Consider the following 20,418-nt stretch of genomic DNA (forward strand, 5'->3'; position numbering starts at 1 on the left):
GTGTGTGTGATTTGTCACACTCGCAGCACACTCGGCTGAACAAAGAAGTCCCCTCTCTCAGTAACATCACAAAGCCCAGCTGTCGCGACGCCATGATTGGTGGACGGCACCCCCTCTGTCATGGGATTGGTTCATAGCCTGGAGGCTCAGTTATCATGAGTCAGCCCATTTTCCTGCAGGAGACGAGGGAGGGGGGACTGAGAGAAACATGTAGAAACCTGGTGAGGAGAAAAGTGGCTCCTTGCTTGGCATTTGTAAGCTTGTATGAAGCAGAATTTTGAGGCAATGTGAACCGAAGTTTCCATTATTTTTATTTTTTTATTAAAACTGTGTGGTCTCAAACATGTTACACAAAAAATACAGAAAGGAATGCTAACAATTCTTTTTTTTATTATGTACTCAAAAATATCTGTATAAAGCAGAAATAAACTGTCTCAAGATTCTTAACTGTCCATCAGTTCAGCCTCATTATAAACAGAGAGAGGGTGAAAAAGGTATCGTAACATCGGGATCCACCTCATTACTGAAGTCCCAAGTTCAGCAGGAGAAGGCAAAGTGTTCAAATGTGTGTGTTTCTCTACAAATGCACTTACCATTTTCATGTGTGTTATTATTAGCTGAACAGAAAAGACATGTTGAGTGGCGGACATGAAGAAAGATGGAGAGAATCAAAGGAAAAAGGTAATGCACACTGATTTAAAGAGAAAAAAAAATCTGGAAAACCGCGTTGACATGAAGAATTGTAGTGATCGAACATGTATGGATGAAGAGATGGCACTACGACTCACACACTGATCAGAGCAGGTGTGTTAGAAGCGTCTGTAGTAGCGGTGTGGCGGTCCGTAGTGCATGGGCAGGTCCATCATGTTCATGTTGTGGTGGTGAGGGTCGAACGGAGGGTTGTGGTGGTGGTGGTTGTTGTCGTTGTTATTGTTTGGGGGGGGGAGGTGCTGCAGAGGGGGCACGTAGGGTGCCGGGGGCAGCCGGGGTATGATGACCGGGTGATACCTGTGGTACCTGCCCTGGGGCGGCGCCGGTGGGTAGCGAGCACGTGGAGGAACAAACAGCGGGGCCTGCACCGCCTGCGGGTGAGGAGGGGCCGGGGGGTTCAGATTGGGAGGGTTTTCTGGGGGCGGGCCCACACGCGGCCGCTTGGCGTCTGTCATAGGTTCCGGGGGTGGGCCCACCCTCTTCCCTGAATTATCTGAGAGAAGAAGAAGAAAAAGGAAAGATAATAATGAACAGTCTTTTATAATGTTCATTTTTTTGCAGGTCAAAGTGTTACAGTGTGTCCTCCATACTTTACACAAACACACTCAAGCAAACACAGGAAACTGTGCCGCGACTGCTGCCAGCTCGTCTGAATAAATAATGGTTAAAAGAGGAAACAGCACAGAGGAAGAGTGATGTTGCTGCAGTGCTGCATTTTCCTGCCAGGGACATAATTCACTATTTCTACAACAGCCAAAAATATGGGGGGGAGATGATGAACGAGACACTGAGAGACAAACAACAGTTCCAAGAAAAAAGACAGTTTCGGTTTTAAAAGTAGCTCGAATCTTCTGGTTACTGACCTGCACACTTCTTGCTCAGCTCTGCTTCGCCTTCCTTCTGGATCTCCTGAATGATTCGCTCGTCATCTTGCTGCAGAAACACAGACACAGAGAAGTTGTTATTTGATGACAGAGTGGAGAGACTCCTGGTAGCTACAGAAGGAAACGTAATGTGACGGCAGAACAGAAAACACATTCAGCAGTACAACACAGGAATACAATATAAAGCAATCCAACAGCAGCTACTACTTTTGTCAGTCATTCTACATTAGATTTAGAACTTCATAGACTGCAGCTTGAGCACACCAGCTCACCTATGACTGCTCAGTGTAAAACTACTCTGTGCTACACAATGACAACAACAGGGGGTCCTCGGTTTACGACGTCCTCGACCTACGATGTTTCATCGTTACGTTGGAACTCGTTACGTGGAACTAGTTGACGAGTGAAGGGGACGAATATGTCATACTGGTTCTTTAGCTTTGTTACTAATAACTTACTATTAATTTACTGCCATGTCAGAGCAGCCTGAAGTAAACATTTTAGCAAATTTTGACCACCAGTCTCTGATGAAAGAAGCTCTCATTCTCCACAAACTAACCACTGCTTTTGCAAGAGCAGCATCATCACTAAAGTTCAGAATAGTCAAAATGATTTTTCGGATATGATTTTGATTTGATTCAGATTTTTCAGCTGTTATTCAGACTAGTCCAAACTGAATCACAGACATCTCGGACTGTCGTTTGCCTGTTCAGAATTGTGTTTCAAATACATGACCAGTCAAAAGTTTGGACACACCTTCTCATTCAACGGTTCTCATTTAATTATTTTCCACATTGTAGATTAATACTGAAGACATCAAAACTATAAAAGAACAAATATGGAACTATGTTGTAAACAAAAAAGTGTTAATCTTCAGTATTAATCTACAATGTAGAAAATAATACAAATAAATAAAACTCATCAAATGAGAAGGTGTGTCCAAACTTTTGACTGGTAGTGTATCTCGAATAAAAATCTTCACTAGTCATAGTATAATTAGCCAAACTCAGCTATTCAGAACAGTTAAGTTCTTTCACCTTCATTCCTGACAAAGAAAACCTTTAAATGATCAGAGGAAATCTTGAATTTCCCTCAGGATTAATAAAGTATCTATCTATCTATCTATCTAAGAAGGCAGCTGACCAGTTTTACCAACTCTTTAGCGGTCTCAGTATTCATCCTTCTTTTGTGTTTGCCTAATGACTCTCTCTTTGCCAGCTGTGGTGCTTTTGTGGAGATTCTGAAACTGCTCCAGCTCATTAACTGCTTTAGAACCTGTTGCTGCGTTTATTTGCCAGTGATTCTGAGCTTCGGTCACCACTGGCAGCCAGACAGTCAGTGTCAGGTGCAGGGGGAGTTAGTGAATGCAAATGATTGCTGAAAGATCTTGTTATTGTAACCAACTACAGACTAAATGTAAAAAGGGATGAAGGATCAGACGCTTCGCAACAAAGAAACAAGTCCGTTACTGTAACACTGACATTCTTTAAGCAGATTTGAAAAGACATGATGAGGACAATCTATCGGTCAGAAATTGAAAAAAACAGAAGAAACTGTCACATTTTCAACTTTGAAACAGACTACTAACTAATCATGTGCATTGTATCAGATCTAAGCTTAAAACTGTGACATTTCATCATAACCAAAAATAAAGTCATCAAACAAAAAAAAAATTCACAGCACAACTAAGAAGCCCTGACTAACTCCGCCGTGACCAACAGTCACATGATCATAATCCAGTGATGTTTCATTTGCAGGATGTTTACCCACATTACTGTGAATAAAATATATATAGAAATGCAGCATGACTCAAAAACGTCTGTCAAAAAAAGTTGTCAGCAAGTTGTTGGGAGTTAATGTACATTCAGCGTGGTAAAATATCTCTCTAGAGTTGATGTGCTGAGTGGTGTGAAAAACACTGAGTTTGCAGAAGTTGTAAAAATTAAAGTTCAATTTATTTCATAAGAGCCGTTACTTTTTCCCAGTATTGGAAACACTTGTGGGGACTTGGAAAAATGTTTGTAGACAGAAGACAAAATGCCAAAGACAGAGATATCCATGCTAACATGCTAATGCTGTTGGACTCTGATGATGAACACCTCCTCCTCCTCCTCCTACCCACTCCTGGGGACATTTATTGGGTCCGAATATCCGGAGGTCAGAAATTACTATTTGGACCAGCCCTAGACTTATCCATCAGAAATCATGCAATGACTGAGCAGTTTTGTTGGAGTATTGCGCTCTCTCAGTGCTTTTCATGTTATTTTAATGGCATTATATAGCATATTGCATGAAAGAAATTTTGGCGTTCTCTCTGCTTTTAGCCAACGTTGTGCCGTTTCCACAGAGGTAAGGGACTTCATATTGCAGTGGGCAACATCATGAAGTGTAAAGTGATAAATGAGGCCACAGTGAGGAAACATATAACAGCACCAAGAGATTCCCAGAAACAGTTTGTGGTTCAGAGGGCTCAGAAAGACAACTGCCTTCAAGCTACAGTTAACACAATTAGTAATTAATGCAAGAGAAGAAAAAAAAGTTTCTTGCGATCTTCCAAGAGGGGAGCACCTGCAAAAAAGATATGACAAAAATACTGTAGCCACACAGGGACGCACCGTGGGGTCGGTCCAGAGGGAACACTTGCGGCAGTGCCGGCAGGGAGCGCCAGGGGAGCGGGCGTGCTGGCAGAAGTGGTTGTAGCCGGTGATGGGCTCTCGGCAGAGGTAGCACATGAAGCTGCCGCAGCGGCACGACATCCGGTTGCAGCCCTCCGATTTGACCAGGCCCGTCCCACACTTCACACACTTCCTCACACGAGCCGCCGTCATCCGCTCCTCACTGCAGCACACAGGAACAAACAGAGGTCCAGAATATCGCCAAAATGGAAGCAGGAGTGGTGAAAAAATCAACAAACAGAGAGGTATTTAGATAATCCAGTTACACTGACTGTACTGAGCTTCAACTGTATCACAAATCGGTTTTGATGACATGTAAATGTAAAGTAGGTGTTTTAAACTAGGGGATGCTAACCCATGATCCAGTCAATAACAACAAAATGAATGATAATAAAAGGCTGCATATCACGTTACACAAGGACTGACACACTTACACAAGAGCTTTAAACAACCAAACGATGAGAGGAGCATTTTTACATCTTTACCCTTCAAATTCTCACACCAACAGATCAAACATCTTCTGTGCTTTCATATATATAGGTGCAGCTCAAAAGAGGTCTCTTTTCTTTGTAATTTATTCTATATCCACTACACATACAGTTAAATATTTCAAAGGGGGTTTTTTTGCTTTGAAAAACCCTTCTCTTTGGTACCAAATTCCAATATTTTAAACTTTGGAAAACAACATGACAAGAAACCTGCTGTATAGTGGAAGCATATTCTTTAGTCAGATAAGACCAAGATAAATCTGTTTAAATCAAATGGGTCCAGCATCGATGAATGAAAGGTGTACTGAGTTTTGCTGTAAGTAGTTCTTACTGTGGCACTTGCATTTTTAAAATAGTGAAACTGTGAGCTTTTATTTTTACATCAAAGTAAATTATATACTGTTAAACTGTTAATGTAAGGTGATTAAATGTTGGACGATTTGACATTTAGGTGACAGTCCACTCAGCTCTGCACTATTAAAAACTCTTTTTCACTAGACACAGACCTAATGAGATTGAACATCATGCCTTTAAATGCATCTATATTGTCAACAAGGCGATATTTAGGAATCCACTGATGCTCATCATAAATTTCTTGAGGTCTGTTCTGTAAAACGCCCCTGATTTTAAGAACAACCAGTACCTGTTTATTTCAGAAAATACAAAACCAAACCCCTGACGCCTGGAGTGGCCTGTTGTTACTGTTTTTATTCCTTTAGTTCTGTCCTGTTAGAATCATCAAACCCTGACCCACTGATCTGTCTGCCTGGCCACTTCCTGTCTCTCTCAGCACCAGGAAGTAAGACGATACGTGACCATCTCAAAACAGGAAGTACTGTCTCTAAGCCTGCTGTGCAACAGGAAGCAGACGGCCTCTCCACTTCCTGGACTCTTGTCCGGGAAAATAAAGTGGTTTATGGAGCATCCTTTCTGGCGAGAGGAGAGCCAGATGTGAAACCTGAGAAACAGACAGGGACTGGGACCAAATGTGCACCAAGAGACCAAATATACATGAGAAAAACAATACTTTCGTGATTTTTACTTTAAAATGACACTTTGCAATAGAACTGTGGAACTGTTACTCGTGTCTTCTTGATCAGAAAAATTAAAAATAATGATGTAACAGTCAATACAGTAAGGAGTTAAAATAGCACAGGATGAACTAGTGGAGGATGGAACACCACCTCACTCTGAACTGCTTGATGGTACAAATTTCCATTATGCTTTTACATATTTAGGACTGGTGCTTTTTTAGGGTTTAATAAGACAATCAAAAAATAACTTAAGTGTCTAATAAATTTCCATTACAGGGGGTCCTCGACTTACGTCGGAGTTCCGTTCCTACGGTGTGACCTAAGTTGATTTTCGCTATACGTTGGAACTCCGGTGAAAATGTGAACAAATCCGTTACGTGCATCACGATATCAATCAGTTTACATATTTGTACAATTACAGTAATGAAAACAGTCCTTAGCTCACACTAAAACACAACTTGGTAGGAAAATACTGGTGAAAATGTAAACAAAGTCGTTACATGCATCACCATATCAATCAGTTTACATGTACAACTACAGTAACGACAAACAGTCAATAGCTCACACTGAAACACAACAAGAGTCTGACTTACACTTGGGAGCCATAATGAAGTTAGCGAATGTAGCACAATCCAGTGTGGTGGCAAATGTAAACAAAGCCATCTTATAGCACGGTGTGACTACCGTACATAGAGTATTCATCCGCACTGCTCACCAGCTAGTTCCACTGAACCAGTTCCGACGTAACAACAAAACGTCGTACGTTAAACTGAAGATCGCCCCGTAATCAGTTCCGACGTAACGGCGAAACAACATAAGTCGAGGACGTCGTAAACCGAGGACCTCCTGTATTACCAATAATCTGTATGTCAGGGCTCCAGAGCATTAACAGTTTGGTAAAAAAAAAATTAAAATCTGAAATTAGTCAAGTGGTTACACAAGCCCACCTTACATTTAGAAGGTCTGTGCATGTGTGCTCATGTAGATAAAATCAACTGGTTTCCCTTGAACATCAGAACGCCTTTTTTTTTTCTCCATTATTTTCAAACTAATTTTGGATCCCACAACAGCCTGTGCTGCATAAATAAGTGGATACTCTGAGACCTTTAGGGAACATCAGTAAACTATAGTTTCTACCAATGCATACAAAGCATTTACACAACACTGGTAAACTGTAGCATTTACCCATGCATGTGAAACATGAGGGGAATACTGAGAAATTGTTGTGTTTACCAACAGTCTGCATGTGAGGTGTTTTTCATTTGTAAATTGAAGCTTCAAAAAACAAGCTGGGTTGAACATTCCTCCTCTACACTGCATGAATCTCTGCATGCACATCGATCCCACTGTGCCACCCACAACAAGTAAATGGTCAATTTGTGGTAAACAGCACGGCACAATAAATCAGCCAACAGTATGCTTTGCATTTATGGCAAAGAGGGTGATCAAAGCATGACTTTAATTTCCCTTGGGATTAATAAACTATCTATCTATCTATCTATCTATCTATCTATCTATCTATCTATCTATCTATCTATCTATCTATCTATCTATCTATCTATCTATCTATCTATCTATCTATCTATCTATCTATCTATCTATCTATCTATCTATCTATAATATAGCCAAAAAAGCTTCTTTTGACTACCTTTAAGCCTCAGATTATCCCTATGAAGAACAGGGTGAATGTGCAAAACATTTATCTACAATTTTATTTCTGCTCACAGCCATTTAAATAATGTGTTAAGAAATTACCTACATATATGGAAACTGGCAAAAATGTTATGTTTAAATGTTATTATTTAGCACCAAAAGGCATGGAAATGAGTCAGGAGTAGTAAGGAGTCCTGCATGTGCTCATTAGCAGGTATGGCTAAGTGTTGGGATAACGAAGGGTTTCTGTGGCCCACTTACAAGAGCACCCTCATCCGGATCTCATCCCTCTCCAGGACCTGCTCACAGGTCTTCCCCACATGCTGCTTCCACTGGACGTGGCACTTTCTACAGCTCTCCTAAAAAAGAAAGACAAGATGGGATAAGATGAGGGATATGGCAGAAGAAAGAAAAAAGAAGAAGGCTAAAGAGTAAATTATTTCATTAGCATCTGGTCAGAGCAAGAAAGTTTCTCAATATACCATCAAATATCAAGATTAGGTACAGCAATACGACCCCTGATCAAGATTATCCCACATTTCCATCCATCCATCCATCCATCCATCCATCCATCCTTCATTGACATTTCCTTCCTTCCTTCCACATATCCATCCATCCATCTACATTTCCATCCATCCATCCATCCATCCATCCATCATCCACATTTCTTTCCTTCTTCCTTCCTTCCTTCCTTCCTCCATCCATCATCCATCCATCCACATTTCCTTCCTTCCTTCCATCCATCTTTCTTTCCTTCCTTCATCCACATTTTCTTCCTTCCTTCCTTCCTTCCACCCATCCATCCACATTTTCATCCATCCATCATCTACATTTCCATCCATCCATTCATCCATCCATCATTGACATTTCCTTCCTTCCTTCCATTCATCCACATTTCCTTCCATCCATCCATCCATCCATCATCCATCCATCATCCATCCATATTTAATTCCATCTATCCATCCATCCATCCATCCATCCACAATTCCACCCTTCCTTCATTGACATTTCCTTCCTTCCTTCCATCCATCATTCTTTCCTTCCTTCCTTCATCCACATTTCCTTCCTTCCTTCCTTCCTTCCATCCATCCATCCATCCATCCATCCATCCATCCATCCATCCATCCATCATTGACATTTCCTTCCTTCCTTCCTTCCTTCCATTCATCCACATTTCCTTCCATCCATCCCCCTCCTCTAACATTTTTCCAATTACTGCTGATGAGTGCTGCAGTCAGAGTACTATTCCTCCAGTGTCTGCTCTATATGCGGCTGGTGCTGCCACTGCAGGGACTCAGACTTGCACAAACAGTTAGGTGTGGCGCTCCCTGCAAATGTGTGTGAGTGCAGCGAGAACGCCTGCCGCTGACTGTTAGTTGCCTAGAAACAACTCCATCCTCCCTCATCTTGTCGGCCCAAGATGTTTAGCTAAAGGACATGTGGGGCAGACAGCATCATCGCACACACATCTCTCTCTCACACACACACACACACACACACACACACACACACACATACACACACACACACACACACACACACACACACACACACACACACACACACACACACACACACACACACACACACACACACACACACACACACACACCACACACACACACACACACACACACACATCACACACACACACACACACACACACATCACACACTTGCTTGAGGCTGCCTTCCTTGCTCACCCTTACCCAAGAATCTCCATAAATATTTGAACCACTCATCTAATATTGAAGAGCAAGGCATATGACAGCTGATGCAGCATGGCATGATCCATATCCCCACGGCAACCTCTAACCTTACTGAAAAGCCTGCATTAGTCAAAAACACATCCTTTCGTCCTGTGGCCTCCATCCGTACGCTTCAATCACTGTGCGTGGCAGCTGTTGTTTCTGTATTTCGGCTTCCATAGAGCCGCTCTCACAATATTCACCCAGACAGCTGTGTGTGTGCAAGGTCATCCAGAGGGTGGAGAAGCCAGAGTTTCTGCTGGCATTTGTACTCTCTGAAGGCACATTAAGACCTTAGAGGCAAAACTGCAATCCAGTTTAGTAGAGTCAAGCCAGAAGAAATTAAATGAAACACATGGAAAGTAGATCAAAAGCATTCCAACTATTTAGCAGTTTAGAATTTATAAGGGAGTGTCCAAGCAGAGAGATGCATGAAACGTAGTCGAGACGTTTGTGAGTGTGTCTGACAAGATTAAAGGGTGAGGAGAGTACTCTGTCTGGGCTGTGACTTCAGCTAAAACAACGGAAAAGAAGACCAAAGGTGTGCAGATTCAGGCTGAGGTGTCAGGAAATGGCAGATCACACAAAGATGGAAAAGGACAGAGTGAAAATGTGGGGAATGACCCCCTCTAGTGGTAACATAGAGACCAGGAAGAAAGATGCCAGCGTAAGGAGAGACTGTTGGTGTGCATGACTGTCTGGAACCTGTTTGAAAGCAGGAACACACCTGAGTTCTTATAGCCTGGCTAAAAATACAGCCGCTGACGTCAGAGTCAAACTTTGTACCTGGTGTGTCTGTCCCACCCCTGGATGTTTCTTTTGAATAAAGCCGAGCATGGCGGAAATGTGACAAAGGTCGCACAGACACATAGTTTTTTGATGACCGAATGGCAGCCAGGTGAGCGACTCAAAGTTTAGTTGCGTTCCAGTATCAATACTACCAACATAGGCCAAAGAATATTTAGTATGTCAAATATAGTCTGCCAAAAATACCAGGGTATCTTAGAACATCTGGTCAGATACTGGTATTTGCAAGCAAGCAAGTCTTTCTGGCCATTCTGACCCACAATTCTTGGTGCAGTTATAACACGTCATGGTGTTCTGCACGAGTATAAAGAAATTTGAGCCGCTGAGAGCATACAGACAGCTGACAGGTCGTTTTGCATTCCTGCACCATGTTCTAACTTGCTTCATCTCCACTCTCTGCACTCCTTTCTGACAAGCCCTCTTCCTCCCACCCATCCCATCTCCATTTTCATTCATATCTTGCCTCTCTTCCGCTGCATGCCCAGTTTTAACAGGGTGGTCAGTGCCACCTGGACAAGCTGATCAGCCACCCCAGATGATGGTTGTGGATATGAGAATGTTTAAAATCTACGAGCACATGTTCTATGTCTGTCTGAGCCGAGCTACCTACAGCCAGAGGGTCATAGTGAAGATCAGTAGCAGTGAGGGTACAGGCGTTGATTTTACTTTTGCTCTTTGCCTCCTGAACAGCCTAAAAGTAAACGAAAGGATGGACAGGAAGAAAGCGCAGTGGATAAAGGTTGCCCTCACTACAGCTAAGAGGGTCATACTGAGGCATTGGAGGGTGGACTGCAGTCCTGCCTATTCTGAATGGCTCACTGTCCTGGCAGAAACTGCATCTTATGAGAGATTCATATACAGAATAAATGGGAATATAGACACTTATGCAGAAATCTGGGAGCCATTCCCAACACCAAGGAACATAACTTAAATGATATTTGACATATACATGAGCCAAAACCTAGGTGACAGTGCAGTATGCTCGACTGGTGGGATGGGGATGGCAATTTGGGTAGGGAGAAAATGGTTTCCTTCCAGACATGCTTGATATTATGTTGTTTATTATACTGTATTTAGCTTTTCTGTTCTGTTGTCTGTGTTTTATTTATTCAGTTGTCTCCCAACTTGTTATGTAATCTAACATATATTTTTATATATACACGTACCTATAAATGGTGCATATAACTCGACTACTATTACCATTTTTGGGTGGACCATGGGTGGACATACTGCAGAATTTCTTGAGAAATGGGAACTTATATTTGTTCACCGTCATTAGAACATTCTCTATAAAAAGCATTTGTTGAAAGCATCTTTTGTGTTCCAGGGTCATGTGCGTCCCCTTTCATTTTCATCACAAGATGTAATATGGAGGAGCATTTTGCCATTAATGAAAGATTAATCAAAGAGCTGGAGGTTTTGTTACAGTGTGAACAAACCTACTTTTAGATTTTTGGTTGCCATTATGAGGACTGTAACCTTAAAAGAGCACTGCCAGATAGTGCTAGGAGATCCACTGATTGCTTGACTAGCAAAACTTTACTGACTGTTCCAAAAAAAAACAGCCCAAAGTCTGAACAAAAGCAGACTGCTTCCTTGACTGTCAACTGGGAAATATATCAGCCATGAGATTGAGTCCAAATGTGTGTTAACTCCTTACTGATCCTTGTTTCAGTGCTACTTAAAACTTCACAACGTAATATTACAGGATACACCCTTACACACCTGAACTACTGTAGCAGAAGCTTGCCTGGTATGCAGATGAATTTCAGAAGTTGTCCTGTTTCCAGCTTTTTTTTAGCAAAAGTAGAGAAAAATTGGAAAGGAAAAGAGAGCAAGCAAGAGATACAGACCACAGAGGGGAGAGAGGATGAAATGAGCAGACAGGGAATAATAGAAAAGACAGATGAAGACAGAGAGATGGATAAATCTTACTGTAGGACCCCATGGTATGTTTTTATTTACTGGCTATATTAATTACAGTGCAGCAACATACACACATTAAAATAAAATGTAAAAAGCTAATGTCTATATATTTGTGATTAGATTTTTCTAAAGATTTAATGATGCATGTTCAAATTCATGGTTTTTCCTGGCTGGGAATTGCTAAACATGCATGACAGTAAGCACTAATCTGTCTGCACTAAGAAAAGGCAATTTGAAAGAAATCTATTTATTTTCTTGTTATTTCTGACAACTTAATAAACAAAAATGTTTATTATGCATGAGTAAATGAAACCCAGTTCACCAAACTCTGCCTAAGACCTCTTTGGTGGGTGCCAAAAATCATATTTGTAGGAAAAACTCTGCAGTTGCTTTGCTTTATCAGTAATTATGATTAAACTAAAAGATAGTTATGAAGAGATTCTAGTCAGCTGAACATCAACGCACTATTAGATAATCCTATTTGTCACTTCCTTTTCTCTTCTTTTTTAGATAAATCAAATTCATAGATGATGCATGAATGCAGCCTCATTAAAATCAATTAAAACTACTTTAAGCAGGAAAAAGAAGCTTCCCCACTGAGCTGTTCATTTTTTTCTTTTTGCTATGTCAGAAATATTCCCAGTGACCCTCTGAGAAACAGAGCTATTCTCAGTATTAAGAGGATTCATTTAGATATGTTTGTCAACCATTTTGCTACCCAGCAAGCTGTAAGAAAAGATGTACTCAGAGGTGATCTCGTGGTTCAGGCAGAGACGGTATGAGCTGTGCAGTTTTCTGTATGAACACTGGTCTTTTTATTCATATTGTCCATTATTAGCTAGTAATAATACTTCCCCAATTTAGGAAAATTGGGGAAGTATGCATCAACAACATGTGATAGCAACTATGTCCCATGCATGTTTGTGGAGCTCTAATGAATCAATTTAGCCACTGAACTAGAATTGCATTTTTATCAGGGGACCCCCACACACTACCCTGCCAAAACCTCATGCTACCCCATGTAAAATTTTCTGCTCCTCTGGATCGTTCTCGTTTTCTATCTCTTCCTCGTCATGTAGCTGCAGCAGCCCTTATAAGGCAGTGTGGGCTGCTTGCAGAGCTTCTGATTGGGGGGCTTGCATCAACTGAGTGCACAAGTGTGCTTTTTTTTTTTTTTTTGGGTGGGGAGGTGGCTTTTTGCTGCAGTCAAACCTGAGTGCACATCACAAGGCAGGGAGGAAGAGATTTATACCTAACATGACAATACACGGCCTGATGTTCTGGGATTGAAGATGCATGTTTGGGAGAATTCATGAAATTTGCAGCAGATGTGACAATTGAAGAGAGGCCAACTAGACCAGCACAGATTCACTCAAACTGTAGCTCGTACACAGTGATAGCCTTCTGGTGGCCTACATTTCACATTCCTCTGCTTTTTTATGAAATGATCATGAGCAGGCCAGGAACAAATCTCCACATTGCCACATGTGGAATACATTAACATCCACTGGTGTGCACATGTGTGTAAGTCAGACACAGCCGAGAGAGAGGCAAGAGACAGGAAAAAGAAAAGGGAGGAGAATCTGGGTCAAACATGATCTGAACCACATTTGAAATGTAGGAGGAAGTGTGTCCAACCAGTAGGAAACCAGTATGAGGGGAGTGGACAGCGTGGCGGCCAATGAGACGACAGTATGGAAGGAGGTAGGTGGGCTTCCAGAAGTGTGTCAGTTACATAATGAAGCCCCTCCCTGGTCTTAGACTGAGCGGGCTGTGGGGCCAACTGTACAACAACTGTCTTCAACTGTGCTGATGGGAACTAGGAAAAACATATATCAGGGTTACATATTCAGGGTTACCATGGCTGCACACAAAAAACAACTGTATTTAAGCAGAGGTCTATGAATGACATCATTTCACAAACTGCATATAAACTGCAGTGATTTCTAATAATATATATAATAAAAATAAGAGTAATTCTTTCTTGATATGTAATTATGTTAAAAAATAATGATAATAATTAGATTCAGTGGGGATGAATCTTCATCCTACAGTATTAAAACTGCTCAAACCACGCTAGCAAGCTGTTTAAACACCTTTTGCAGTGAAAATCAAGTTTTTTACCTTGTGAACATGTACATCCACTATCGTTACATTAAATAAATCAGAAATCCAGTCTAGGCGTTGTTAATGTGGTAAATGACTATTCTAGCTGGAAACGGCAGATTTTTAATGGAATATCTACATCGGGGTACAGAGGAATATTTCCAGCAACCATCACTCCTGTGTTCTAATGCTACATTGTGTTAGCTAATGCTGTTGAAAGGCTAATTGATGATTAGACAACCGTTCTGCAATTATGTTAGCACATGAATAAAAGTTCGATTTTTCATGGAAAACATGAAATTGTCTGGGTGACCCCAAACTTTTAAATGATAGTGTACATATGGTGATTTTTATGCTGGACGACAAATCATGAGTGAAATACGGAGTCAGCACCATGGCTGAGCATTTCCCCCTTTTTGTTCTTCAAATTTAGCTTCAGGTTCGAACATGGAAGGCGCAATTTCTCCGTTACTACAGCTTATCATTGCGTAGTGTAGAGTAATATATAGTTTTGAATTTGAGCAGAAATGTGGGTGAGCTGGTATGCTTGTGCTGCAGTAAACTGCTGAGGGGTAGGTGGAGAAAGAGGCACATTCTAGAGGAGGCAACTGTGCAGAGTTACCCATTTTAGTTAGCCATTAACTGTTAGCCATTTAGTTAGCCAGAATTAGCCATTTTAAGATGGAATAAGTTTACTTTCACGGAAAATATTCTAAATATTGATACATTCCTAAATAATTCTAATAAATAATAATTGGACAGGGAAGACTTTGTACTTCTGTGACAATTTTTAAAATTTTTAACCTTCATGTTGAAATTCAACATCAATGAAGTTACCATATATGGTTCCTTGCCCATCTGTGGTAAAAAAAAAAAAAAAAAAAAAAAACATTCTGAGAAATGTACATATCATCACTTAGCACAACTACTCAACCATAAAATGTGTGAGTTTTGTCAACTAACCATGGTTAGTTTTGACGTTTCAACCGCATATTTGGAAGAGGACCGAGCCGCAACTTCCTCTTTTTCGAACTTCAGAGAAAAGAGAAAGTTTGATACGTTCCAGGCCTCTGCTGATTGGTCAAATGTCACGATGTAGTGTGCTGTAACGTAGAGTGATCTTCGCTGGCTGGGTGGGTGGAAACCACATGCTTCTCTACCTCACTAAGAGGCGGCCATATTTAATGTGTGCGGAAGTTGCCAAATTTGACCACTTGCACTGTGAAGGGCTACATAGCATTCACTAAAACTAGGCAAATAAAGAAATACTAAATACAAAATAGCAAAAGCGTTTCCTACATAGCAGAATGATAATAAGGTGCAATGAGGTGGCTGCACTTAGCTGTGGGAGTGAGAGTAAAAAAGTAGCAAAACATGAACAATATGTCTCCAGAATCAGACTACATCTTTCAAACTGGCTTCCAACAATAACCTTGGTATGTGAGTGGAAAAACACTGACTGATTCTTACACACATTAAAAGGGAAGCACCCTTTTGCATCAATGACAAAAAAACAGCACAACCAGTTCCCTTTCAAACTTCAAAGTATTCAACAGACATTGCTCTGAGAGTAAAACAGCTTACACATATTGGCTACTAATAGTTGGCTTAAATCAGTGGTTCTTGGATACTGCACTGCAGATGAGTAATAGAAGAGAATAAACTGAAAATTATCTGTAGCTTGTCTGAACTTTGCGTCTTTAGGTGTAGATAAGCATGTAATAGGGTGCAGCTGTATTTGCAGGGCAGTCACTGGTGAAGCTCTGGCTCCACCTACAGGCTCATGGACAGAATTAAAGCATCTCCACATTAAACTTTTCCACTAGTAACACTGGTGCTCCCACTGGGAAATTTCAGGAGCACCACTTAAAACCATGTGCAAGTATTTGTAGCCAAAACTTAAAGAAAACGCCACATGTTGTGGAATGTAACTAAGTATGTTTGCTCAAGTGCTGTACTGTTAAAATAAATAGAGGGAATATTCACAAGTTGCTTTGGTGATCCTAATAATGAAATTTAGTAGCACTATTTCCAAAAATGGTTGCAAAATGTTCCTAAATGAGTGCAGTCTAAAACTCTGCATGGGTTTAAATTGCTACATTTCCTGTGAATGATATTTTACAATAAAAACAAGAACATTACTGCAACAATAGGGACCATTTCAGGAGCCAGTTCTTATTAAAGGATTATAAAGGTTACTGCAAAGAAACAGGTGTAAGAATATAGATGCCACAACTTTGACTACTGTGTGGAAAAAAGCTGGAGGACCTAAATGGAGGCAGAAGCAACCTATAATACTGCAAGCAAGGCTGCAGAATTAAAATGTATGTAGGTGAGTTTAATACAGAGCTAAAAATTATTTTCATTACTGATTCATGTGAAATATCTGAAACGTCAGAAAATCGACAAAAATCCAAACCCAGCACTAAATGTGGTGTTTTGAAACAGTTTGTTGGCATGACAATTTAACAATATTAAGATATTCAAGTTACAGGGATATAAAACGGAGAAAGGAAAGCAAATTCTTACACTTAAGAAGCTGAAATCTTTAGCATTTTTGTTTGAAAATAGTAATTAAGTTCCTGCAAATCAACAAACTGATAAACTGGCAATGTATTTCTGCAAAATTTTAAAATATGGGCTCAACATGTTGTAAAAATGTAGACATTTTTTACAATTAAGCACAAAGACATAGCCTCATGTTGCAATTTCATTCCAATTAAAACAATCCAAGACTATTTGGTTACACTTAGACAAAGGTGCCAAGAAGCAAATGCACATATTTGCGACTTTGGGACACAATCCCATCTTCTTCCTCCCTTTTGGAGAACGTAGAGATAAGTGTGGCATGTGAAGAAGCGCGTGTGAGACATTTGCAAGTGCAGAAGTTTGTGCTTATGTAGTAACAAGAAGACTAGATGAGAGTTTGTGTGTGTTTCCAGGTTTTTGACTGGAGACCTTGTGACAGCTTTAGCAGACAAAGAGCATCACCTCCCCCTGCATTCCTCAGACAGTGGGAGGAGGGCCAGGAATAAACAGAGAGGGAGACAGAGGTGACGACCTCGCCAGATGTAATTGTTCATCATCTCTAAAAACTGCTCTCAATCTGTCCTCTCTCACTTCGATCCATCGGCCTCGTGTCCAAGCTGCACTGACACGATTTAGGATGTTTTTCTGTCACGATGCATTGAAATATTCATGTTTCCTGGTCTTGAATTCAAATTAAGATCTGATTTACTTGTTGCACAGTAAGGTTTAGTCACATGTGACATCATCAGAGGATGAATATATGGTGTAACATGTTATCTATGTCTAAATCTATGTTTGAGTGAGAACAAACAAAACAGTGGGAACACAAAAGCATTCTTTCCCCAGAATGCGCTAAATAAATAGAGAGCAGGACTGACCTTGCGGCACCGAGGGTTGGGGCAGCTGAACAGAGACATGTCCTTGTCCAACAAGGCTGGGAAATTGCAAAATGGACATCTGCGAAGAGAGGAAGCAGAATTAAGGAGTGAAGGTGAGACGAAATTTATGATACAGCTGTATAAGACACAGGAAAGTCAGACAAAAGAATCTCGCTGTGAGGAAACAAAGAACCATTATTCAGGTCCCTGATGAGTGAGCAGATTCCCTTTATACCAAGGGCTAACACCAAAGCCCACTGAGGAGACTAAATTCAAACTGACTGAGATTGCCACAGACGTTCAACATTAAATGACTCTAATTAACATTCAGTAACTGGGTGACTAAAACGTACACGCACTACATGGATCCAGGGAGGCTTGCAAATGAAGCTACAGAAACAGCCAGAAGTAGGAATGCAAACTGTTTTCTAAGCAGCCACATTGTTGATCAGTGATGATTCACTGCTAAAATTAATTAACGGTGGAAATTTTTCCCATGCTGATAAAACCACTTTTATCCACAAACACAAAACACTGTTAGTAGACTCAGCTGCCACTTGGCTAAAGAAATGCTGTCCTGGTATTCTACAAAACATCTTTGAAATGAAAGCTTTGGCTGGAGGCCCTGAACCACCATAGAAGACTTTGTCATGGTGGCCCTTTGTTCCCACAACCTCTGTTTGTCAACATGAACTGCCTGTAATCTGAGAGACCTCCTTCTCTGGTCACTACAGTATTAAATACAACAAACAAGCAGCAGTCTTCCATCTCATCAAACAGTAAAGCCCTCTACATACCTTAAGCCTTAAGAGGCTCTACCTAGTAGTGTATCTACAATGTATTTCTTGACATGCAAGTCCTCTGTCCTATGGGTTAACACATTCTTACTGGGTAAATGAACAATGGTAATTCATTGATTATTCCTTAAAATTTGCTATCTAATTAGATAGCTAGAATATTATGTTCCAAGTACAAGAGGAGAAGTGTTTGCTGTTAGCAATAAAAGATTAGGCCTGCAACTAGATTTTTTCCATTATTAATGCATCAAGGAACACAGCGGAGTTATGTGATGATCGGCGTCTGTCTGTCTGTCTGTCTGTCTGTCTGTCTGTCTGTCTGTCTGTCTGTCTGTCTGTCTGTCTGTCTGTCTGTCTGTCTGTCTGTCTGTCTGTGTCTGTGTGCAACATTACTCAAAAATGGAATAACAGATTTGGATGAAATTTTCAGGGAAGGTCAGAAATGACACAAGAACCACCTCATTAGATTGTGGCAGCTTATAGTCTGGATAAACATACTTGTTAAAGAATTATGTAGCATTGCGAGATAGCGGCACGGCACCACTGTACCTATGACAACACGTGCGATCCTACTACAAATCCACCACTGCGGACTTATCGGTACTGATCCGTCGGAAATGATACAAAAACAGTTGACTAAATTGTGGGGGTGTTTCCGAGTCCCATCAATTCCCGCCGCTCGCTACATATTCAGGTCACGAGATTTGGTATTCGTGCATAACGTAAACATGCATAACACACGCTTGTGCTCAGCGCAATGTCATTTTTTATATTTTTTTTGCAATTACTGGAAATCAACTTGAGCCACAACTGCATTATGTAAAGAGAATCCATTTCAAGGCATATTACAAAGCTTAATCCAGCTAAATCACAAGTAGACAGTTGTGATACCCAGACACACATAAATGCACACACAAAGTCTCACCTCACTAGTTCATCAGCACAGGTGGCAGCGACTGCCTCCTCCGCCTGCCTCTCATAATATTTACAAAGTATATTCTCTGGTAGGACCTTCTCCAGTTCACACACGGGGTAGGAGCACGGGCAGCCCCCCTCCATGCAGCTCAGCTCCAACTGCAACATGAACACACACAGTGACTCACATGAGCAAATGCAAATGTTTGTTCGCAGCCACCTTCAACTGACTGCCAGCACACAGACTACATCCACACTAATACGCTTTCATTGTAAATGCATGACTTCTGCTATGTTTATGCATAGCATCGAGGGTTGGATATTGTTTTTAATTTCATGATTCTGACTCTGCTGAGTAATTATACGTTGATTTTCGATTTTGATTCTCATGAATGCATGAGTAATAATAAGTTAGTGACATAATGTACTGTACTAGAGTTTACAATCTTAGGTGACATTCACCTACATTGAGTACTTTTATTTTAAATACCATAGTACATTTTCCTGATTATAACTAGATAGATTAAGTCAAATTTTAAATGCAGGACTTTTACGCTGTGGTATTACTACTTTTAATAAGTGAATGTGTCAGAGAATTGACAGCATGTTGCTAAAATGTAATAAAATGTCCCTGTTGATGTAATTTTTTAAACAAGTCCTCCTGCTCTCTTTGCGACAGAGTTGTGTGAAACGCTACTTATCACGGACAAATGTGAGCAGAAACACAGAGCTAGATAAAATATTAGTTCCTGTAGCAACAGCTGTCTCCAGCTACTTTAATAACAGCCAATCCTGTCCCTGTAAAGTGTTTCGTAGCACCTAAAGTGATTGTTATGAGACAATCACACAGCTTGAGCTCTTCACCTGCTGATCATACAACTCAGCTACAGCTGATGAGAGTAACAGAGTATAATGGTAGGATCACGATTTTTAGTGCTGTTTTATTGCTGTTTATTTTATTGTTTTATTGTATATCTTACTGTTGTCTCTGTTTTAAGTGACTGGATTGTTTTTAAGTTATTCTTGTTTTCACTGTGAAGAAGCACTTTGGTCACCCTTTAGGCTGTTGTAAAGGGCTACAGAAATAAACTCTGACTGATTGATTTATTAAGACAAATGCATGAGGAGTAACAGGACATGCAGGTATTCTGTTTGCATGACTAACGCTGCAGATGGATAGAGGTAGATAGACACAGGCAACTGCAGTACACCGTGCATTTATTTATTTATTTCTATTGTGAGTGAACTTTGTCAAAGAGCTGATGAGC

The 20,418-nt window shown here is 40.7% G+C and overlaps 1 protein-coding gene across 3 annotated transcripts in view; it reads right to left on the reverse strand.

Moving 5' to 3' along the window:
* Positions 1–288: 288 nt before the first annotated feature.
* The window catches only part of rnf216 (ring finger protein 216), a 32,608-nt gene continuing 12,478 nt past the window's right edge, over positions 289–20,418 (reverse strand). For all 3 annotated transcript variants that reach the window (XM_023294761.3, XM_055005412.1, XM_023294762.3), the window contains exons 12-17: positions 19,161–19,309; positions 17,439–17,517; positions 7,707–7,804; positions 4,211–4,433; positions 1,575–1,644; positions 289–1,204 (exon numbers count right to left, since the gene is read on the reverse strand). In XM_023294761.3, coding sequence (XP_023150529.2) covers positions 810–1,204; positions 1,575–1,644; positions 4,211–4,433; positions 7,707–7,804; positions 17,439–17,517; positions 19,161–19,309 — 1,014 coding nt within the window. In that variant the 3' untranslated portion in view covers positions 289–809. The remainder of the gene's footprint in view (positions 1,205–1,574; positions 1,645–4,210; positions 4,434–7,706; positions 7,805–17,438; positions 17,518–19,160; positions 19,310–20,418) is intronic.

This window comes from Amphiprion ocellaris, chromosome 19 (genome assembly GCF_022539595.1).
Source record: "Amphiprion ocellaris isolate individual 3 ecotype Okinawa chromosome 19, ASM2253959v1, whole genome shotgun sequence".
NCBI classification, from domain to species: Eukaryota; Metazoa; Chordata; class Actinopteri; family Pomacentridae; genus Amphiprion; species Amphiprion ocellaris.